Source organism: Sebastes umbrosus, chromosome 19 (genome assembly GCF_015220745.1).
Source record: "Sebastes umbrosus isolate fSebUmb1 chromosome 19, fSebUmb1.pri, whole genome shotgun sequence".
Classification (NCBI taxonomy): domain Eukaryota; kingdom Metazoa; phylum Chordata; class Actinopteri; order Perciformes; family Sebastidae; genus Sebastes; species Sebastes umbrosus.
Window position 1 is genome coordinate 25,031,298 of NC_051287.1, and position 21,695 is coordinate 25,052,992.

The window sequence follows — 21,695 nt, forward strand, 5'->3', positions numbered from 1 at the left end:
CCCGTGGACGGTAAAGCATCATCAGGTCATCATTGACATGACATCATCTATCAGTGGCCACATGAGTTTATTTACCAATACCAAGTTTGTAGCTTTGATTGTTGAAATAAAGTCTGTGCGGCTGCGCAAGACAGACGCTCAGATGGTAAGAAAATGGTGACCTGTCTGGGATTTTCTTTTTTCTTTTTTTGACAGCAAGGTTTCTTTAGTTTATTTCTATGATTTCAACACCGATTTGTTCTTCATAATGTAGCATTATCAGGGCAAAAAAATAGGGTGAGTTGCCTGAACATTTTGATAGTGAGTTTACTGCGTCCTTTTAGACTTTTAAAAGTAACTTATTACATTACGATGTTAGTGCCATTAAAAATGTACCTGTTATGTTACAGCGTTACCTATTGAGAAAAGTAACTCGTTAGAGTACTTTTGTGTTACCAAAAATGAAAACCCCTTTGCGATTCCTTGCGCATGTTGGTTACATTGTCCAGAGGGCACGTGGCCTACTGTATGTTAGCAGGAGATGCACGTGGCCTACTGTATGTTAGCAGGAGATGCACGTGGCCTACTGTATGTTAGCAGGAGCTGCATGTAGCCTACTGTATGTTAGCAGGAGCTGCACGTAGCCTACTGTATGTTAGCAGGGGCTGCACGTAGCCTACTGTATGTTAGAAGGAGCTGCACGTAGCCTACTGTATGTTAGCAGGGGCTGCACGTAGCCTACTGTATGTTAGCAGGGGCTGCACGTAGCCTACTGTATGTTAGCAGGAACTGTACGTAGCCTACTGTATGTTAGCAGGAGCTGCACGAAGCCTACTGTATGTTAGCAGGAGATGCACGTAGCCTACTGTATGTTAGCAGGAGATGCACGTAGCCTACTGTATGTTAGCAGGAGCTGCACGTAGCCTACTGTATGTTAGCAGGAGATGCACGTAGCCTACTGTATGTTAGCAGTAGCTGCACGTAGCCTACTGTATGTTAGCGGGAGCTGCCCGAAGCCTACTGTATGTTAACGGGAGATGCACGTAGCCTACTGTATGTTAGCGGGAGCTGCACGAAGCCTACTGTATGTTAGCGGGAGATGCACGTAGCCTACTGTATGTTAGCGGGAGACGCACGTAGCCTACTGTATGTTAGCAGGAGATGCACGTAGCCTACTGTATGTTAGCAGGGGCTGCACGTAGCCTACTCTATGTTAGCAGGAGATGCACGTAGCCTACTGTATGTTAGCAGGAGATGCACGTAGCCTACTGTATGTTAGCAGTAGCTGCACGTAGCCTACTGTATGTTAGCGGGAGCTGCACGAAGCCTACTGTATGTTAACAGGAGATGCACGTAGCCTACTGTATGTTAGCAGGAGCTGCACGAAGCCTACTGTATGTTAGCGGGAGATGCACGTAGCCTACTGTATGTTAGCGGGAGACGCACGTAGCCTACTGTATGTTAGCAGGAGATGCACGTAGCCTACTGTATGTTAGCAGGGGCTGCACGTAGCCTACTCTATGTTAGCAGGAGCTGCACGTAGCCTACTGTATGTTAGCAGGAGATGCACGTAGCCTACTGTATGTTAGCAGGAGATGCACATAGCCTACTGTATGTTAGCAGGAGATGCACGTAGCCTACTGTATGTTAGCAGGAGCTCTGGGATAGCCGATTAGCTCAGATAGTCGACAGACAACAACAAACTGATACTTTATTCTACAGAACCTAACATCCACCATACAATGCTATGACTCTACAGTAACAGCACTATATTTACTAAACATACATGAGCAGTAAAACCTGCACTAGCTCAGTTATCTCTTGTTGACGTTGGTCAGAGTGGTAGCGGCGGTACTGTGTGCACAACTCTCCACTCCACTCTCAACTCAACTCTCAGTGCATCACAACAAAAGGAGGCACCACCTTGTGCCACTATTTGACATTAGAGGAATACCACAACTCTGGCTGCTACAGTATTACGTTACTTGTTACAAAAAATAATCTGAGTACTCTAACGCATTATTTTATTTATTTTTTTTGGGGTGATTTTTAAGTATTTATTGATAGGACAGTGGATAGAGTGTTGGAAAGGGGGAGAGAGAGAAATGACATGCGGAAAGGACCATAGGCCGGATTCGAACCCGGGTCCACCGCTGCTAGGACTGAGCCTTGGCGATACATGGGCGCTCGCTCTACCGACTGAGCTAACCAGCCGCCCCTAACGCATTATTTCATAAAGCGTTACCCCCCAACACTGGTCACAAATGCCCTTTGATGTCACAAATCCACAGGGATGTTTGCACTGACTGCTTGGGTAGCTCAACAACACTTCCTTTTTGAAACTGGTAAATAAATACATAAATGCACCTCAAAAGAGGCTAATGTTGTAAATAAATAAACAATGCACTGGAAAACACTGAAATCTACATTATAGCAACAGTCTGGTGACCAGGGTCTGAAATTAGCACCCGCCACCCGCCAAATGCGGGTAAATAGTAATGGGAATAGAGAACTGTAGTTGTCTGCTTTCTTGGTATCTCATGCCTCCGTGACCATCGATTCCTCTTTTTGATGCTTTCCCACAGTTACGCATGCACAATGACGCATACGCACGCCGTCTTATGTTTCAGTTTGTTTTCAACCGGAACCACGGTGGAGAGAAAAAAAAATGCTCAACAGCATGGCACTACCAAACCTGAGGGCCGCACCCTATTTTTTCCCCTGATAATGCGACACTGTTAACAACAAATCCGTGCTGATATCAACAGGATCAGTGTTCGTAACGTTAGCTGTTAGCAGCCGGTGGACAGCACAGTCCTGCTTGGATAAATATCGGAGCTACTAACGTTAACGGAGGTGCCATTCATATTTGTATGCCATGCACATTAGTATGAGACGTTCACGGTCTGCTCAGCAAAATTACCATTGGGTGAAGGTAAATTACAACGTTATCATGATGTGTTTAAATGTAATCTCGTAAAATTAAGTTTTTGGCGAGAAACTTGAATAAATCCAGTTGTTTGTAGGAGATGTTTTCACATCAATATAAAATAAATAATAGAGAGGGAATTATGACCTGTTTAACTTCATAACAACTTACTAAGATTTTTTTTAATCAAAGTAAGTATCATCATATCATAAGTAATCATTTAAATTGTGTATAGCATTTTAAACTGCAGTATTAGGCAGACAAAACAGACAACTTTACAGCCATAACTCCATTTTCACACACATTAGTAGGAAAGTTAAATAATAAGTGCAAGTGGATATGAAATACCTCCTTGCAGCACTAGATCAAGATCAAGAAGTAAGCTAAATTTAAACTTCCTGTCTCTTGTGGCTTTGGCCTGATGTCAACGTTCTTGATTATCGAGAAATTACAGATTGCAACTGCATCTCTCTCAGCTGCAGACAGTTTGTCAGCTGCCCCCTCAGTCTTTTGTTCGTTGGCACCAGACGATCGCTCTGACTCCGAGACAATCCTTCTCCAGTGGTCAATGGCTGCCTGTGTGTGAGTGTGTGTGCGCTCTGAGACGGACCGAGTCAGAAAGGCACCAGTCATATGGCCTCTAATGAAATATGTATGCAGCTTGAGGAAAGGGATGCACAGCTGGAAGGTTATGCTGTACAAAGCATTTCCACCTGTAAGGTCAAATCCCCATTAAAACGTGTCTAAATCGTGACAAGTCCCTCAGCACATATGATACAATACATCTACAAGGAAACATCACAATAAAGTGAATGTCTCCACGAGGACTGATTCGGTTTTTATAGTTTATTCATATCTATTTTTAACGATGAAGTGATGAAGCCCCAATGACTGACAATACTGCGTGAGGTATTGTTCTCTTTCAGGGAACTAGGCCTAATTTTATGGCATGTCTAAAATTGGATATTTCAAAGAATACAATTGGACATTTTGATCTTCCTCATGATCCACCTCTTGCTGGAAACAACACACTCTCGCAAACCACTAAAGCTGAAGCTGAAGACCTCAGAGAAACACCTGATTGTCAGGTAAGAGAGTGTATGGTGGTCTTGACAACCAACACGTTCTCATCCCAACTCGTCACATACCACCGCTTTGTCACGCCCCTTGGCGTCACTTTAGGATTAGGCAACAAAACCACTATAGTTGGGTTTAGAAAAGAACTACATGGTTGGGCTTAAAACAGTGAAAATTACACTGAATTGTTGTGAACGCGCGACACGAACGAACAGCTGATTGTAACATGAAAGTGAAACTTAACGTACGGTACATGAACAGCGGTCTCCTGGATGAAAAGCCTTGTGTTTGTTGGACCCATCCACCTCCCATCCCGCCCGCCCTGTGTGTCTCTTTCGCTACTCTCTTAAACTACATCACCACACTCTCGGTGCACTCTCTCAGAGCATTTACTGGTGTCGCAGATGGGTTTACATTATAGTTAATGGAACGCCCGGTGCAATTCATACCGGCTCTAAAAGTGTGCTAACTTTAGATATTACTGCGATCTTACTCATGTTTAGTTTTTCTCAATCATTAAATCCTACCTTCTTTAAATTTACATGTAATTTTTAAGATAAAAGCTGTGTGATGTGTTTAATAATCAGAGTTAGAAGAGATAAACAAAAAAAAAAAAAATCACGTTTTCTCTCTTAGTTTTGAGACAAAGTAAATGAGTTACAAATGCCTCAAATTATTTCACAAAGCTGTCGCCACATTTAACCAATATCTTGTAGTCAGTATCCTCATCTCTTCATCTAGTTTTTTAAAGAAACATCCACGGCAAATGTCGCTAAAGAAACCAAGCCACCTGAAACTTTTTTTCGCACGTCTTCCCTATTTTCACCACAAGAGAGGGGACTAATTGATTTGAGCACAAAAAGCCTTTATCATTTTTTATAGTTTTTTTATATGTCAGGAGCAACTACAGAGCCAATTCAACTGCTTTAAAATCTGTGGATATGTGAGGTACATATATTAGCATTGCATGAATCTGGCATGTGCGTCCATCGCCTGCAGGAGTTTGTAGTAAAGCTTAATGTACGCCTACATTTTATCAGACCAGCTACAGTGTAATGGTTTCCTGTACTCTTACCATGCATCTTAGCAGCTAGCTAAAGAGCAGTTTTATTGATTCCACCAACAGGAAGCAAAGATCTCCATCTCTCTTGAGAAGAGCCAGCCTAATCATACTAGTAATATGACTGATCTTAAATGAAAAATAATGTAATATATGAACTGTGACATATGAATGCAGACACAGAAAAAAAAAAAAATGATGTTGTACAGCAACACCTACCATGCTGTTTCAACACCTAAGTGTCCAGTGGACATAAATGGACATACAGGACATTGATCCAGCAGAAAACCTACTTTAGATAATCTCATTATATAAAGTTAATGTTGTCTGACTTGTGCATATAAGCAATATGAAGGTGATGAACGAGGCTTTTGTTGGTATATTTCAGACATAACTGGTTTTAAATATGCTCTTGTGGTTATAGCACTAAGAAATGAATGAAAAATGAACAGCAGTAATGACAGTAACATCCATTTGTAATGCATTTTAAGCCAAGTAAACAATTTTAGGTGGCTCCCCAGTATTTGCTCATCTTCAACATGAGAGCTGAACTCTTGAAATAGGGGAGAGCAGGGTCAGTTGGAACACTTTTGTATCTACACCAAATAACCCACCATTTCTCACCGACTAATGAAAATAATTTCATCCCTCAACAGATACAGGTGTCTGCTAACAATTTATCAACTCTTTTAGAGCCCAACCCAAACATTAAGGCACAATTTTGTTAAATGTACAAATAGTGCATTATCCAAAAATACTGTCTCCCGGGACAGTAGGGACACCTTGTTCTGGGATAACAAGACTATACCGAGTATATGGCTGGAACGTGTACGGTCTGTGAATTTGTGGCTAAATTGTTATACAAATGGTCAGTGGTAGGGATGTCACGAGAACCAAAATTCTAAAAACCTGACGGTACTCTTTTTCTACAGTACCGAAGGTATAATAGATCCCTCTAATTGTTACACACTGGTAATTTAAATTGTAAAAATTGCAGTCTAAATTTGAACACCTTATATTTACAATGTCACATGTTAACACATTTCTTTGAGAAAAAGAAAACAACAATTATGGACATCCCTAGTCTTAACTGTCCCCCTGTCCCAACCAACCCCGCTTTATACAAAATGGGGAATAGTTTAAACCTTTTCCAACCTTTTATTTGAGTTTAAATATATGCATATATTAACTGATTTTGAGCCTAGTTTTTGAAGCTGGTTTAAATATGTTTTGTCCTGTGGTTACACTGTGGTGATAACGCTACAGACTACATTAGCTTTTAGTGGGTTAAAATAACCATAAGAGTTTTTCTCTGTGTCAGCAAAGACTGCAGAGGAGCTAAGTGAAAGTAAGTGAAAGGGCATGTGTAGTTTGCTACATACTGCCACAAATCTAGATGATAAATGTAAATAAAACCTAGGTTTAAAAAAATTGAATTTTCCTTTACACCTTTTTAAAATGATTCTCATGTATTAATTTTTGTATTTTTCATTGGATTATGTTTGGTTTAAGTGATGTAATAAGGGAAAAAAAAGCAACTGAAAGAAAGATAAATAATAACAATGCATGTAAGACAGTGATATTTGGGGTTTTATATGAACTTTGCCCTCTGCTCCAGACTCATGACTCCTCTCTGGTTAACGACAATGTTATATCCATCCAGTAAGTCAGGCAATGGCCAATGACTGCTGAACATCAATACAACAAGCTCTGAGTACTGCAGGCCTAATGGGCCTAAGGGAGAACAGCCCAACCTTGTGCTATTGCTTGTACACTCACATTAACTGTCTGGAAGGCCAATGCAATTGCACTCAACTAAAAGGAAACGGTTTTGCTCGCTACTACTACTTTAATGTAGTTGCGGTATAGTAGCCTGACTGACAACTTATCAGGGCAAAAAAAATAGTGGAAACATAATGTCAAGACAGTGTTAGAATAAATACCAGGAACTGCATTTACAGCATGAACCGCTGCTGAGAAAAGTGTCAAACAGACACAGTAGCCCAACATACATAGAAAGCTTCCATGTGTTGATCGCAATTTACCACTTCCCTCTAGGTTCTACGAACTCAAGATAATAATAATAAGTCTCTTGATAAAGGGGAATTTACATAACTCAACTAAATGTACTGAGTTATAGTCTAGACACAGAGTGAATGGGCTGAAAGGAGCACATACTGTAGACTACCCTTTATAAAGTTGTAACTAATGACTTCAGTAATGATTATTAAGTCTTCTACTAATGCTTTATTATTCAGTTATAAGTCATTAAAGGTGCTCTATACGATATCCAGAGCATCAAACAACTATTTGCTACGTAAAGATATAAAGGAGTAATGTCTACCTGAGCAGAGAATGAAGTCACTCTCCCTCTGTGTGTGTTGTAATCTGAGCCCAGCCGTGCATGCTTTTAGTGCACGTTAGTGCATGTGAGCGCGTCCCACTGGCTAGCTCATGGCCGCCGCTCTGCACTGCTCTCATAAGGCTGGTTACAGCTGATAACACCGTCCTGACCGACGGTGCCATCACAGAAGCGTAGCTCCCACACTCCGGTTCCCCCCACAGGTTAACACTGGTCCTGTTCAGACCTGTTCAGACCAGTACACCTGTTCAGACCTGGCATTAACCTGCATCTTGGTGTGTTTCCAGTTCATGAAAGTATTAATTCTAACCTTTTTGGGTACCTGAAAATGTCTTATTCAGCATTCGGTTGTACTTAGCTCCACCCCCTGGTGTCACTTCTGGTTGCCAATAACCAAGATGGCGATGGCCAAAATGCCGAACTCGAGGCTTCAAAACAGCAGTCCAAAAACCAATGGGTGACATCACGGCGACCACGTCCACTTTTTATATACAGTCTATGATTGAAGCTTTATTTATTTATTTATTTCAAGATGCCGTCACAGCAAAAATCTGCAAGGGAAGCTTAAAAGTTGGTGTTGGTTTGGATGGTACTACATTAAAACGTCTGATATTTTGTTGCCATAATGCATGTGGAGGTGAGGAAAATATTATGTGTGCTAGCATGCAGCAGAGCAGGCAGTAACCTTGGCCGGGAACCATGCAATTATCACGGAAGCCCTTGAAATGAGTCTACTACAGAAAAACTGTGGCTTCTGGGTTTTTTTCCATGTTCAGTGTTAAGTGATTTCAGTCCATTAAATTTATGCTCGTACGGTAATGTCAGCCAGTTTGACACTGGATAGACTGTCGAGGAGCCACTGTAGTATTATTGAAGTCAGACCCATTGGCGGAACGGAAATAAAACCATCCGATTAATCTCTCAGCTGGACACAAATGAAACGGAAAAATTAAAAGCTCTGCAGTGAACAGTTTAAAGAAGTAGAGGTGAGAGCACTAAATATCCCTGCAGCAGAAGGAAGTGACAGAACTAAAGACCTATTTCTGTTTGTGTGGCCTTCTAAAGTTGGCAGATTCTAGACTAAACTGTGCCACAGCTGAAATTACGCCTCGGTAACTTTTCCGAGGGCCTTGTTCTGTTAAGTTGCATGCAAGAGACCGCCGTGCCTAGAAATACTGGAGCCACAAAGCCACAGGGCAGGAGGGGACTGTCCGCCTCAGATTTGTAGCCCAGACTCTCTCGGGGTGTGTTTTTGCCTCAAAATGGCGAGGGTGAAATTAAAGGCAGGGTTTCCATGTAATTGCACATGGATGTGCCCACTGCCCACGGCTTTGACCCCAGCTCTTGCGCTCTAATGAAGGGTTGAGAGCTTGAACAAGGCAAACCCTGGCAAAGTAATGGCTGCAGTGATGCCGGCCAAAGAGATTCTGTAATGTGCTTATAGTACCAAGGCCCTTATCTTTATTCTATCCGGCCATTCTCATTCAACCATTAAAGTTCTCTGCTGTGAATGAGAGGCTATTACGCTACCAGCCACATAAACTGCATTATAGTCAATAATGATGGTTCTTGGAATACTTTATACATATAGGCATTTGTAAGTGCTCACTGCTTTTATATCGCATTATGATTAATAATGAATATTCTGATATGCTCATCTCCGGAGTCAAGGGAAGTTAGTTAAATGCTTCGTGTTATATCTACACACAGCAAGCAGATAGATCTGTACAAACCTCTTTCAGATATCTATGTCAAGTGTATGTCATATTCAATTTCTGTTGCGTTTTATTTTAGTAAACAAACAATGTCTAGCGATGGAAAATAACTAACTATATTTACTCAAACTTCAGTTTTTTCTATGTTATGATTTGACCATATATTTTTTTATGCTAAATGCAGTACCTGTGAGGGTTTCTGTATTAGACGAGTATTAGATACTCCCTTTAAGGTACATTTTGAACAGATAAAAATGTGCAATTATGGACTATCATGCGATTAATCACGATTAAATATTTTAATCGATTGACAGCCCGACTACATTTACTTGACAGCTGTAAATATTGGTTAAGTCACGTTATTATCTTTTTGCAATTCTAAACATTTCAGTATTGCGATAAGATATATTGCGATTTATTACCCTTTTTCAACTGCAAATTATTCAGTTTGTCACCATCTGTTTTATCTGATTAGATACATTTTTCACTCTGTTCATCTCAGAGTTTCCATTCACATATCTTGAGGTCATAGGTCAATTGACCCCTTTGAAAATGGCCATGCCAGTTTTTCCTCGCCAAAATTTAGCATAACTTTGGAGCGTTTTTAGCATTCTTTCTGACAAGCTCACATTTCCTTAGGTTTTCTAGTTTTTAATGATACCAGTATCTTCACTCTAACTTTAAGACTGAGCCCGCTACAACCTCTTTAGATTGTTAGGAGGTTAATAGATTATATATTAAAAGATCGATACTTGACGTCCATGAATCGATACAATATTGCCACCCGAAATATACTATGCTGTATCGATTTTTTCCCCCACCCCTAATATGATCGTCCTATAAAATATGATGCGTTAAAATATCCAACTGTATAAAGTAGTACTTGTTATAACTACACATTAAACTGCTGATTATATGTTAATGTACGACTAATAACAATAAAAATATAGTAGTATATTAGGGCTGTCACAATAACCACAATATTGCAATACTACTATTGCTATTCACAAGCCAACTGCAGGGAATGGCAAGCAGTTACATGTAGGCTACAAGTGCTGAACAACAACAATAATGGAGGAGAATTTAATACATATAGACCAGCCTTCCCTTCATCCAGAGCAAGCAGAACCAGTACCTGACATTTTTACTTCTGCGTAGGGATGCTAACTTTGAAAAATGTTCTTAACCGATAACCGACCCTTGTTAACCAATTATTAACCGCTAACTGACAAGATTTTTGCCTCCCATGCAGCTGCAGTGTATGAGCAAAACAGACAGTCCCCAGTTCACCCGTCTGGGAGCGTTAACTTAGCAGCCACGGTGCTTTGTGTTGTGTCGAGGACATGCAGCCATTTTCCCAGTAAAAGTCTCCAGCGCACATTTAGTTTAGTTTAGCAGGTCGTCAGCTGTGTGTCTGCCCAGCGTAACAATAGCGATTGTCCAACACACAGAGTGTGTGTTTGTGCTATGTTAGCAGCTGTAGCTCTGCTGGTAGCTTCGTGCTCACCATTGTCACACACATACGGTCTGTCAAAGTGCATAACTTCAGCAAGTTTCCGACAGACCGTGTGTGTGTTGTTGGTGGCGCTATAGCTTTGAACGTAGCTGTAGCAGACTGTGTGTGTACAGTTTATTTGTCGGTGAATAAATGCTACGAGGCTACAACTTCTCCGCTCAAGTGAGCTATAGACGGGAGTAACGCCGGCTCAGACTCTCTTAAGGTGGACTCTTAAGGTGGACCATTTTTTGTCCTTTAAGTGACGAGTTTTTCTCAGCTTTTTAATTAATTATTAACATTTCTTTTAACCGCTTTAACCGATAGCGTTAATCGGTTAAAATTAAATGTCGGTTAACGGTTAAACGGTTAATTATTAACATCCCTACTTCTGCGGATATTCCATATCATGGCAACCAGACACAAACAAAGGGTCTCAACTGAAAAAACTTTGCGCCTCATTGCCCTTCTGTGCTCTGCATTTAACAATAAACAAGTATTTAATTGGTTTCAAAACTGTCATCTTTGTCATTTAAAAAGCAACAATATACATAATAATAATAGCCTAAATATACGTACTAATAACCTAACAATGACTCTTATTTTTACAGCACTGAAATCAGGATAAATTAAGTAATTTGCAAAAGATTTAAATTGCATCACTACCGAATACCACGCTGTTGAGCCAATCATTATTAGCGCATGGGTAATTCCTTTACAGCCCTATAATATCTGATATACTTAGGTACATTTTTAATGCCAGACTTTTGCTTGTAATGGCATAGTTCTACAGTGTGCTACTTTTAGTTAATAGAGCATGTGAATACTTCTTCCAACCACTGACGATGTCACACAGAAACTGTATACTGTATAAGGTCCAGGGCAAGCCGCAGTTGAGCAGTGGAAACTTTCCCCGAGGAATGGTTTTACCAGCTGGCTTTATTGTACAGTACTTCCAAAATGAGGGGTTGCAGCTTGTAGGTTTATACTTAAATAATATAGCATTATAATAGCAGGAAATCACACATACGGTGCATTGATGATTTAGGTCAGACGAACAGCTCCTGATGCTGGAAAAATGGCAGCTAGAGACAGCTTTAATTACTGTCCTGCCGACAAAGATGACAGGAAGATTCAGCCTCGCTCAAACCAAAGACGTGGTCGCCTACAAAGTAGTGAGGGTGGTCCTGCAAAAGTGAAAACCCTCCACCCATGCTCCTCTTCAGTAGTCTATGAATACACATAGACATAGACGCACTTTAACCACATATTATGGGGTTTGTACTCGCTGATGGTTTCATATTTGGCTCAAAGTTTATGTATATGCAGATGCTAGCCCCACATCACTGTAGTTTGCTGAAAAACCCAAGGTTTTTCCAACCATGTTCCCAGTCTGTTAATCCAGCTGCCTTTACGTAGACCCACTCTGTGATTGGTCCCAGATTTGCTGCGGGTCCAGAGTAACTATTTGGCATTTTCCCTGAGATTTTCCCATTGCTGCTGGCACAGTGCGACCTGCAGGAAATGACTGAGAATTGTGACTGTAACAATGCTAATGGACCGATGCCAGACCACAGCTGTTTATTCAACCACACAAAACATTCCTCTGGGTTAATAACCACAGACACTGGAAGAGATCTGCTATTTAATGATTTGGTCTGCAACACGGTACACTATGTGCTTAGTTTGGGGAAAATTGCAAGCAGCTAAAATGTGTGGCAGCGTATAAAGTAAAGCGGTAAGATTCTTAGCGTTTGAGTCATAGTCACATAGTGTGCACAAAGCTCATGACTCAATTATTCTTGGTGCAATTTCTGGATTTTGTTTGAAAGTAAAAGTTTATTGTTTTAGTCACATTTTGGTCATTTTATGTTTAGTTTTAGTCTTAAAATCTCTGCAGTGCAGATTCCAGTCCGTCACATCTATTTCAGAGTCATCATCTGTCTTTCTGCCTCCCAGACTCTCTGAGCCCTCTCCTTGCTGCCAGCCCTGCCCATCCTTCCTGGATATGAGGTCACGACAGAAGGACCAGAACAAAGGATGGGCTGCAGTCATCTTAACGTAAACTCTTGCAGCACATTGTATGCTCGCTCTTTCTCTTTTTTGTCCATGTCATGCAGAAACACAGCAGGGAAGACAGCTACTGTACATGATTTTGTTAAAGATAGCTATATTTATGAAACAGAGGCAATGCTTTTGTTGCATTGTTGAAATTTGCTTGAACTTAGCACACTTTTTATATATGGATTTGTATTATAGGCTATTTTGTTTCTAATCTACTGCATCTGTCTATATCTTTCTATAGGGAATGGGCATTGTGGGAGCATTCTGGGTCGCACTGCCATTTTCGGAGGGTAATGCACGGAGCTTCGATAGACGATTATTATCTGTCACCTATCTCTCATTTATTCATCTGTCATCTGTCAATCGTTCATCATCAGAAATGTATAAAGTACGTGCGAAAGACAAATAGAGAGAGAGAAGTTGACAGAGGCAAAGGGGCCATATATTACAAAATTTAAGTTAGATTATGACATTGATCCTTACGAATTAGAAAGACCTTGACAGTTTGCCACACATTGAAATTTATGAAGGTAAGGGTTTTATTGTATTTATGCTTGAACAGGTGTAATAACATATCTTGGCTTTACACTTGCAAAGTTTTATTGCACTAAACTTACAGCCCGGAGCCCGTATGTACGTAGTACCTATTATGCCCTGATATCGTGATTCAGTTTTTCGTCTCGATATATATATTGCGATATTTCGTGGCACGATATTTCGTCACACCCCTACCTACAAGCCAAATGCCAACTACACTACCATCCGGACAAAGATAAGCTAGCTAATGTTATGCTAACGGAATACTAACAAAACGTAGGCTAACACTGCATAATTAATCTACCCGGTATCTTGCAAAATGAAACCCATAACGTTAGCCTACCTTTGTGTCTGACTGTACGCTATATACTGTTTACTACAATTCAGCTTTTGAATCTCATTCATTGTGCAGTGTTTTGTGTTATCTTTTGACACTTGAGATGGAACTCTTACCCTTAACCCTCCAAAAATGACGGACTTGCTGACGGTGACGTCACATTCCCATTCCCTATTTATTAGGGGTGTGACGAAATATCGTGCCACGAAATATCGCAATATAAAAACGTGACGATATGCATCGTCGAGACGAAAAACTGGATCGCGATATCAGGGCATAATAGGTACTACATACATATGGGGCTCAGGGGCTGAAGCTGCAGCCTCTCGGGGTACAACACATGCACAGTAAAATCTGGTCTGCCATCGCCGAAATTGAACCAATTAATCCCAACGCAAGGCCGCAGCTTCTGTGTCGGAGCTCCACACACATCAACACACACACAGTGCAGTCAGTGAACAGCTGATCAGAGAGGCTGCGGTGGAGAGATGAGTTGACTCTATGCTCCTTGCTAAGTGCAATAAAACTTTGCAAGTGTAAAGCAAAGATACGTTATTAGACCTGCTAAACAAGCATAAATACGATGAAACAGTTAAACATGGAGGAAAGCTACGTTTCAATTTGCTCTGTCCGCTGTCTCTCATCTACCGCTGCTGTTTACACATGCAGAGCGAGATAGCTCGGCGGTTAACTGCGCGTTATAATATCGTATGGTATCGAGATCGTGAACCTAATATCGTATATCGTATCGTGAGCTGAGTGAATCGTCACACCCCTAATTTTAAATGAATTAAACATCCAAGTGAGCTAGCTATCTTAAATTATTCTCATTCACAAACTCATGAGCCTTTTAAGCAAAGGAGCAAAAATCTCTTTACTGAACTCCTTTGTGTGGATAAATGACGAGACCTGATGAGATATAGCTGGACTGAACCAACCCTCATCCCTAACCAGACCCACCGAGAGGGGGCGCTATCACTTTAACAGGATGGAAACACTGTACCATATCAGCAACAACACACAACTCCAATAACCTGGCTCCAGATTCCTTACAGCAGTCATGAAAGCATCATGTAGAGCTATTTTCAAGGGAAAAAATCCAATTTTCAGACGCTCAAACAAAATAGCCTAAAACCAGAGCAAACACACACACATGAAATATAAGCGAGCAAGTTTCATCAGCAACTTAACAACGACTACAGAGCACATAAAGCTTACCTGTTCACATGTAGCTAACATGGGAGTGCTAACACCTGCTGTCTCCTGTCTCTGACGCGGGAGCAGTTAGTTTCTGCGGTAACGGACTTGACGGCGCGCTGCTAACACTCATAGGATAGTATACCTCAACAACGAATTCCTCTGTTTTTGGAAAACTTGCTTCTTTTTCCTATTCAGATAATTCAGATAATTTCGGTGGTTTAACTTTTGACATACCGTTTTTTCTTCTCCTCGCATTGCATTTGTTTTGTTTTTTTCTCGAGGACAGCCGAACCTGGCATCAGTAGGCCGGGCTCCTATTGGCTCATGAGAGCTGGGGGGCGGGACTTTGGTGTGCAAGCGTGATTGACACATCCCTCGGCAAATCATTGTACTTACATAACGCGTTACAGTTACTGCTACTGGTTACTCCGCGATTTTGCTCATGTTTGGTTGACGCTGACAGTATGCTTGAACCTTCTCTTGATAAATACATCCACATGGCCTGAACAGATAATACATGTTTACTAATTATTTCCTAATTTCCACAAAACATAAGCTACAAAAAATAGGTATTTTAGTAATTAAAGTAAATTAATATGTAAATTATAGGCTACTTATAGGACTCTGAGACATATTCCTCAGGGACTTTTTTAACATTTCTGTGACAATATTATTACAACATATGTATCTTAAAAAAAATGATGAGTTTCCACATACCTCCTGGATTTGATTTGCTTCATGACCCAGTTTATTTTTAATGTATTGTTTAGAGCGCTGAAGTCTATCAAATTTAGCCCATTGATGTATGTATTCAGAACCACAGATTTTCAAAAGTTAAAGAAAATTGTTCCTTCTGCAAATCACATTCTGAAACTTGCTCTCATTTATTCTGGTCCTGTAAATTTACCTGTGAATTGTGGAAAGATGTCAATAATTTAATACTTGTTAACATTTTCTCAGATTTTTTGCACTGTACTTTAGAAACAGTATATTTGGTTGCTATGGTTACAGTGACAAATACAGTAATGCATTTTTTCTTATTAATTTAATTTTAATTCTCGCGAAGTTCCACATTCACAAGTGTAAATTTACCAAATAAAAGCCTAACTTCTTTGTATTTATGAAAGAAATTGATCTTTATCTGTCAACAATTTCTTCCTCATGAAACAAAAAAGCAATGAAAACAATGAATGTATGCAATATCTTTAACGTTTTTAAGTGAAATTATTGTCATACTCTCGCGTGGTCTTTTTATTTATTAATTTATTTTTATTTTATGTTGGTATTGTTTAATTTCTGTTGTCCCTTTATGTTTGGCACAGCTCTTTGTTTATGTTTTCATTATGCTTCTTCTGTATGTAAATGTGTTTAATGTTTTCTGCTGTTACTATGGATACTGTCATTTTGAAATAATACAAAAATAAATAAATAAATAAAATTGCTTCGAGGAGGAGGAGGAGGAGGAGGTGTGACTTCAGCCAACCAGCCAGTCGACAGCTCTGGAGTTTAGAGATCAGTGAAAGATGATCTAAGATGAGGAGCTGCTCTCTTCCATCGAGCCGAGGGAGAAGGAGTTAAAGTTGAACATTAAACTCCTGGGACACTGGAGACGGAGAATCGACTGTTCAGCTATGAGATGTTTGTCTCCCAGTCGGCGTTTCACTCTCAACTGAAGCCGGAGGAGCATCCCACGGTGAGTTTAGTTAAGGCTTCATCTGGAAAAACTAGACTGCTCCGCACAAATGAGATAATTACATCTAATCTACTGGGAAGTGAAATCGATGAGGTCTATAGTTTATGATTGTGATCAAAACAAAGCTAATTTAATGTCTAAAAAGCTGAAGTAAAGATTAATAGCATTTTTTTTTTAAAAGGAGTCCCTGGTAGTCTGGGCAACAGTCCAATATTCCTACAGTATGTAAACAAACAAACAGCATCATGGTGTGTTTGAGGTGCAGACTGAATGGGTGTTTTTAAAGGTTTTCTGCAGGTATTTGCTAGTTTTAAAGGGGACATATCATGCTCATTATAAGGTTCATACTTTTTAATTTAGGGTTTCTACTAGAACATGTTTACACGCTTTACTGTTCAAAAAACTAATTATTTTTCTCATCCTGTCTGTCTGAATATACCTGTATTCACCCTCTGTCTGAAACGCTCCGTTATAGCGCCTGTCTCTTTAAGACCCCTCCTCCTGAAAAAGCCCAGTCTGCTCTGATTGGCTTGCGAGAAAAATATGGTGCACCTTTGCAAAAGGTAGTTCTCAAGGGCTACATTCCAAATCGCATACTTTTTCTTTTTACTTTTAGTACGTACTGCGGCTGCCCTTTCAAAGTATACTGGACATACTACTTCGTCATAACCATAGAAATAGAAGATAGGAGTAGAATGGAAATTCCCATTCAAATCAGCGTAGCAGGACGGTCAGAGCGGTGGCCATTTTTATGTGTACCGTTGCCGTAGCGACCGTTGTAGCGGGCTGACTTCTAACTAAACCGACTTGCGGCAAGTCACGGAGTCACTGAGGTGAGGTTTTGCAATATGGATGAATGAGCAGTAGAGTAGTGTAACCTATTTTATTGAGTGGACTGTTGGTGAAAGAGCGAGTCCTGTGTCCTTATTTTACCATAAATAAGTATAGGCGCACATAAAAGACCGCTCAGTTACATTGGTGGCAGCGGTGGGGTTTTCGTGGAAAGCTTAAAAGAAGAACGTATTCAGTGAGTCAATTGAGTGGCGAGAGTTTCGTTGCTGGCTAGCCGCAGCTAGCTCGATTAGCTTAGCTGTACCGTGCAATGAGCACATGTGGGGCCTGTCTCTATGCTCGCGCCGCGTCGTGACGTTTGAGAGCAACGTTTATTTGGAAAAAAGAAAAAAGAAAAAGACTGATAACTTAGATGTGGAAATACGACGGGGACCCGCTGGACTTCAGAAGCCGGGGAGGACTCTGGGAGGAAGCTGTTCCTCATGTCTGGTCTGCTGTCTGACGGAGAGGCTTCATCGAGCCCAGAGGAGCGCAAAGTGCACAGTTCCCCTGGGCCAGAAGATGAGGCTGCAGCTCCACCAGACATCACCACTAGCAGGGAGGTGATGGACAGCCCCTCCTGCCTGCCAGCTCCTCTGGCCTCACCCGCCCTCATGGTCTTTGCCTCCGCCGCCGAGGCTGGCCGGGACGCTTCTGTCCCCTGCCAGGCGCCCAGGCCCTTCGGTGTCCCCACCTCCGTTGGGAAGGGCCCTCGGCCTCTTACACCTTCACCTCCATGTATTAGCGCCAGGGCCCCATTTCGGGCACCTTTCCCCCCGTGAATTCCCAGTTTCCCTGCTCCGCGTGCACCCCAGGTTCACCCCGCCGTACCTGGATGACAGTGGGGTGGGTGCCTTCCGACTTCTCTCCTCTTCAAGCTCCTTCGCTGCAGGACGAGGGTTCTCCAGATGGGGACTGTGTTGCTGAGGAGCCGCTGGTCACTGGTCACTGGTCACCGGTCACCGGTGGCTCAGGGACTGTTCGTGTCAGAGGCGCCTGTGAGCCAGGACAGACTGCGTCTCGCTCTGGACAAATTGTGGGACATCCAGTTCGTTTCAGGGGTTTTGTTACGTATGGTTAGCTGATTTATTTCAAAGTTGTGATGGTTGCATGTTCTGTCATTTTCTATAAGTTTCTACCATTTTCATGTTACTTTAATGGGAGGGGTAAGATAAGTGACAATATGGTGGAACATGTTTCTCCTTGCAGTAGCACTCTTGTCACAGCGGAGGAAAGCACATTGCTATCGCACTGCTATAGCAGTGTGGCATTGAAGCATGGTGGAATAGCAAGATAGCTAGCTAGCTAGCTAGCTAGCTGACAGCTGGCTGGTTAGCTCTTGGGTGGTTCCGCCAGGCTATGGTGCTGCATTGATTATGAAAAATGAGCCAAACAGCGGGCTGATGGCCAGCGGCAGCGCCAGGTCTAAATGGTACCTCTGCCTGGGGACAAGATACTTAGCTAACTAGCCAGCCAGCTGTCTCCGGGAGCTGCGTCCATTTTCTTCCCAGCGAGCTGCGACCACGCTTTATGGCCCTACTGACATGTTCTGTTATCACAATAACAATCGCCATTTTCTTTTGTACTAGTCAAATCACCACAGCAAACAGTTCAATCACCTTTCTACTCCTATTTTATTTCGATGGTTATGACATTGCGCTTTGAACTTTGACCCTCTATATCCATTGTGCAGAGGATTGTGGGTCAGAATAGCCAGAAGAGCATGCTGGCTTGCACACCGCAAAATGCGACCAGATATAGCAGGACATGCTGGTATTTATGGCATACTGCATTTGACATGCTATGGCTTCCTCCAAGATCGCATAGTTTGCACTACATACCCAATAGGTGTACTATCGTTCAGCATGTAAACAGCAGTATGTTTCTTTTTCGGACACACTCAGCTGTAATTTACGTCGTCAATTCCTGAGAACCTCCTTGCCGGTTGGCGACGTGTAACCATGGCAACCCGTGCCAACCTCATGTGACCAAAACGACGGTTAGTGAGAATCAAAGTCTGAATTAATTTAAAATATATATCACACCTAGCGCCAGGGCGCTAGCAAAGTGGAATCTTATACTTACAGTTAAATTGAAGCGTTATTGATGTTACAGAGCTGTCCGTCAACGTCCGTTATGAACTTTGTCGTTCCTGCCTCATTGCATTGTGGGATATTTATGCTGCCGTAGTGTCCGTTATTGCATATTGAAACATTTCACCTGAAATAGTATGCAATTCACGTACTACTAGTTTCATACTAAGGTTCTGGACATTGTAAAATAGCTCACATACTGTTTTAGCGTACTAAATAGCATGTTAATATGGAATTTTGGACGAAACCTATGTAATGGGACATACTAAATCTTTTTTGGGCTTTTTTTTGCCATAAATATGGTGGTATTGGAACACACAAAAGCTGTGGGTAATATATTCTAATGAGGCTGCATGTGACATAGGAAGGGGGGCCAAATCTGAGTAGCTTGTTGAATCACATGTTTTCTGATCTAGGCAGCCCACAAAAAAACTGACTGGGTTGTCTTATTTCACAGTTTGTGGGTTGTTAGACAGTCCAGATACTCAGATTTATGTTCACGAGCACTGAAACGTTTTTCATGATATGTCCCCTTTAAAGACCTCTGGATTATTCAGTTAAGATCAGATAAAACCATTAATTGCTGTATTGCTGGATAAATATTGAACTATCAATTGGCTGCTTTGTGTGATAACACTCCTCACATCTCCCACTGCAGTTGAACACAGTGGATCTGCTGACACTGGACTCCTTGCTCACTTCTGACATCCAGTGTCAGCAGCCGGTGCTTTGAAGATGATCAACCCTCAGATATACCTCCACTACAACTACACGGGAAAGCTGGATAACCGGCCCAGCTTCGGCGCGAACACCGGCACCGTGGACGCCAAGACCATCGTGTTCCTCGTCATATGCAGCTTCATCGTCCTGGAGAACCTCACCGTGCTGGTGGCCATATGGGGCAACCACCGGTTCCACAACCGCATGTACTTCTTCATCGGCAACCTGGCGCTGTGCGACATGCTGGCCGGAGTCGCCTACCTGGTCAACCTGCTCCTGTCGGGAGAGAAGACCCTGCAGCTCTCGCCTGCTCTCTGGTTTGTCAGAGAGGGGAGCATGTTTGTGGCACTCGGCGCCTCCATTTTCAGTCTCCTGGCTATCGCTATAGAGCGACACCTGACTATGATCAAAATGAGGCCTTATGAGGCCAACAAGAACTACAGAGTGTTTCTGCTCATAGGGGCCTGTTGGTTGATCGCTATCTCTCTTGGAGCTTTGCCTATTCTAGGCTGGAACTGCCTGGACAACCTTCCCGACTGCTCCACAGTCCTCCCTCTCTACACCAAGAAATATGTAGCTTTCTGCATCATCCTTTACATGCTTTTGCTCTTAGCCATGTCGGTCCTTTACGCCCGCATCTACATCCTGGTTAAGTCCAGCAGCCAGAAGGTGAGCAAGAACAGGAACTCTGAGCACGCAATGTCCTTGCTGCGCACCGTCATCATTGTAGTCGGGGCCTTCATCGCCTGCTGGACGCCCCTCTTCGTGCTGCTCCTGGTGGACGTGGCGTGCGTGCAGCGCTGCCCCATCCTCTACAAGGCCGACTGGTTCATCGGACTGGCCGTGCTCAACTCGGCCACGAACCCGGTGATTTACACCCTGGCCAGCCGCGAGATGAGGCGAGCCTTCTTGGGTTTGGTGTGTGGCGTTTGCTACCGGGGGAGGGCTTCCGTGAACGGCAGCGTGAACAGGCAGTCTCTGGAGCCCAGCCGCAGCAGGAGCAAGTCGTGGAGCAGCATGAACAACCCCAACCAGAACCAGCAGAGCTCCAGGCAGGCGGAGCTGGACAAGGGGCAGGAGACAGACACCGGCGAGGTGACGGTGGTGGCTGGAGGGGCCACTCAGGCCGTCATTGAGAGTGGCAGAAATGACTGAATGAAGATATGGACAGTAGGAAGGATGAAGGCGGTCAGACGTGGTGACGAAGAGGAATTTGAGTTGTGATTGATTCAGAATGAAGGATTCCTCATTAGACTGCAGGGCAGTGTTTACCTTTGTACTTGGTATTGATATATCTGCACCATCCATAATTGGGAAGTGTATTAAAATGTACACACTTGCCATTTAGACTGATTAAAGGTGTTATTGATAACATTGATAACATTCAGCCACCAGATGTCTCATTCTCCCTCCCCCGTTCCATTGCATTTACTTCACAACAAGTCATTGCCAGGCACATTACGTCAATCTCAGCCATTTATCCGTTTTTTCCACACTAACCAACGACCAACGTTGTTTTACTATCAGCTCACAAGCCTTGTTAAAAGTGGGAACCAAACGTCACATATCTTCCACAGGGATAAACAAAATATTAATTTTGGAC

The 21,695-nt window shown here is 42.2% G+C and overlaps 1 protein-coding gene and 1 long non-coding RNA gene across 3 annotated transcripts in view; one reads left to right on the forward strand and one right to left on the reverse strand.

The window, feature by feature from the left end:
• Positions 1–14,983, reverse strand: part of LOC119477884 — a 24,955-nt gene extending 9,972 nt beyond the window's left edge. For both annotated transcript variants that reach the window (XR_005204338.1, XR_005204339.1), the window contains exon 1: positions 14,774–14,983. This is a non-coding gene — a long non-coding RNA (uncharacterized LOC119477884). The remainder of the gene's footprint in view (positions 1–14,773) is intronic.
• A 1,210-nt stretch (positions 14,984–16,193) lies between these two features.
• On the forward strand, positions 16,194–21,423 carry LOC119477879 (sphingosine 1-phosphate receptor 3). Its single transcript, XM_037752087.1, has 2 exons — positions 16,194–16,448; positions 20,031–21,423. The coding sequence occupies exon 2, from the start codon at positions 20,108–20,110 to the stop codon at positions 21,245–21,247; it is 1,140 nt and encodes a 379-aa protein (XP_037608015.1). The 5' UTR covers positions 16,194–16,448; positions 20,031–20,107; the 3' UTR covers positions 21,248–21,423.
• Positions 21,424–21,695: the final 272 nt, after the last annotated feature.

Coding starts and splice junctions, on each gene's coding strand:
- LOC119477879 (XM_037752087.1), top strand. CDS start 20,108: ATGATCAACCCTCAGATATACCTCCACTACAACTACACGGGAAAGCTG.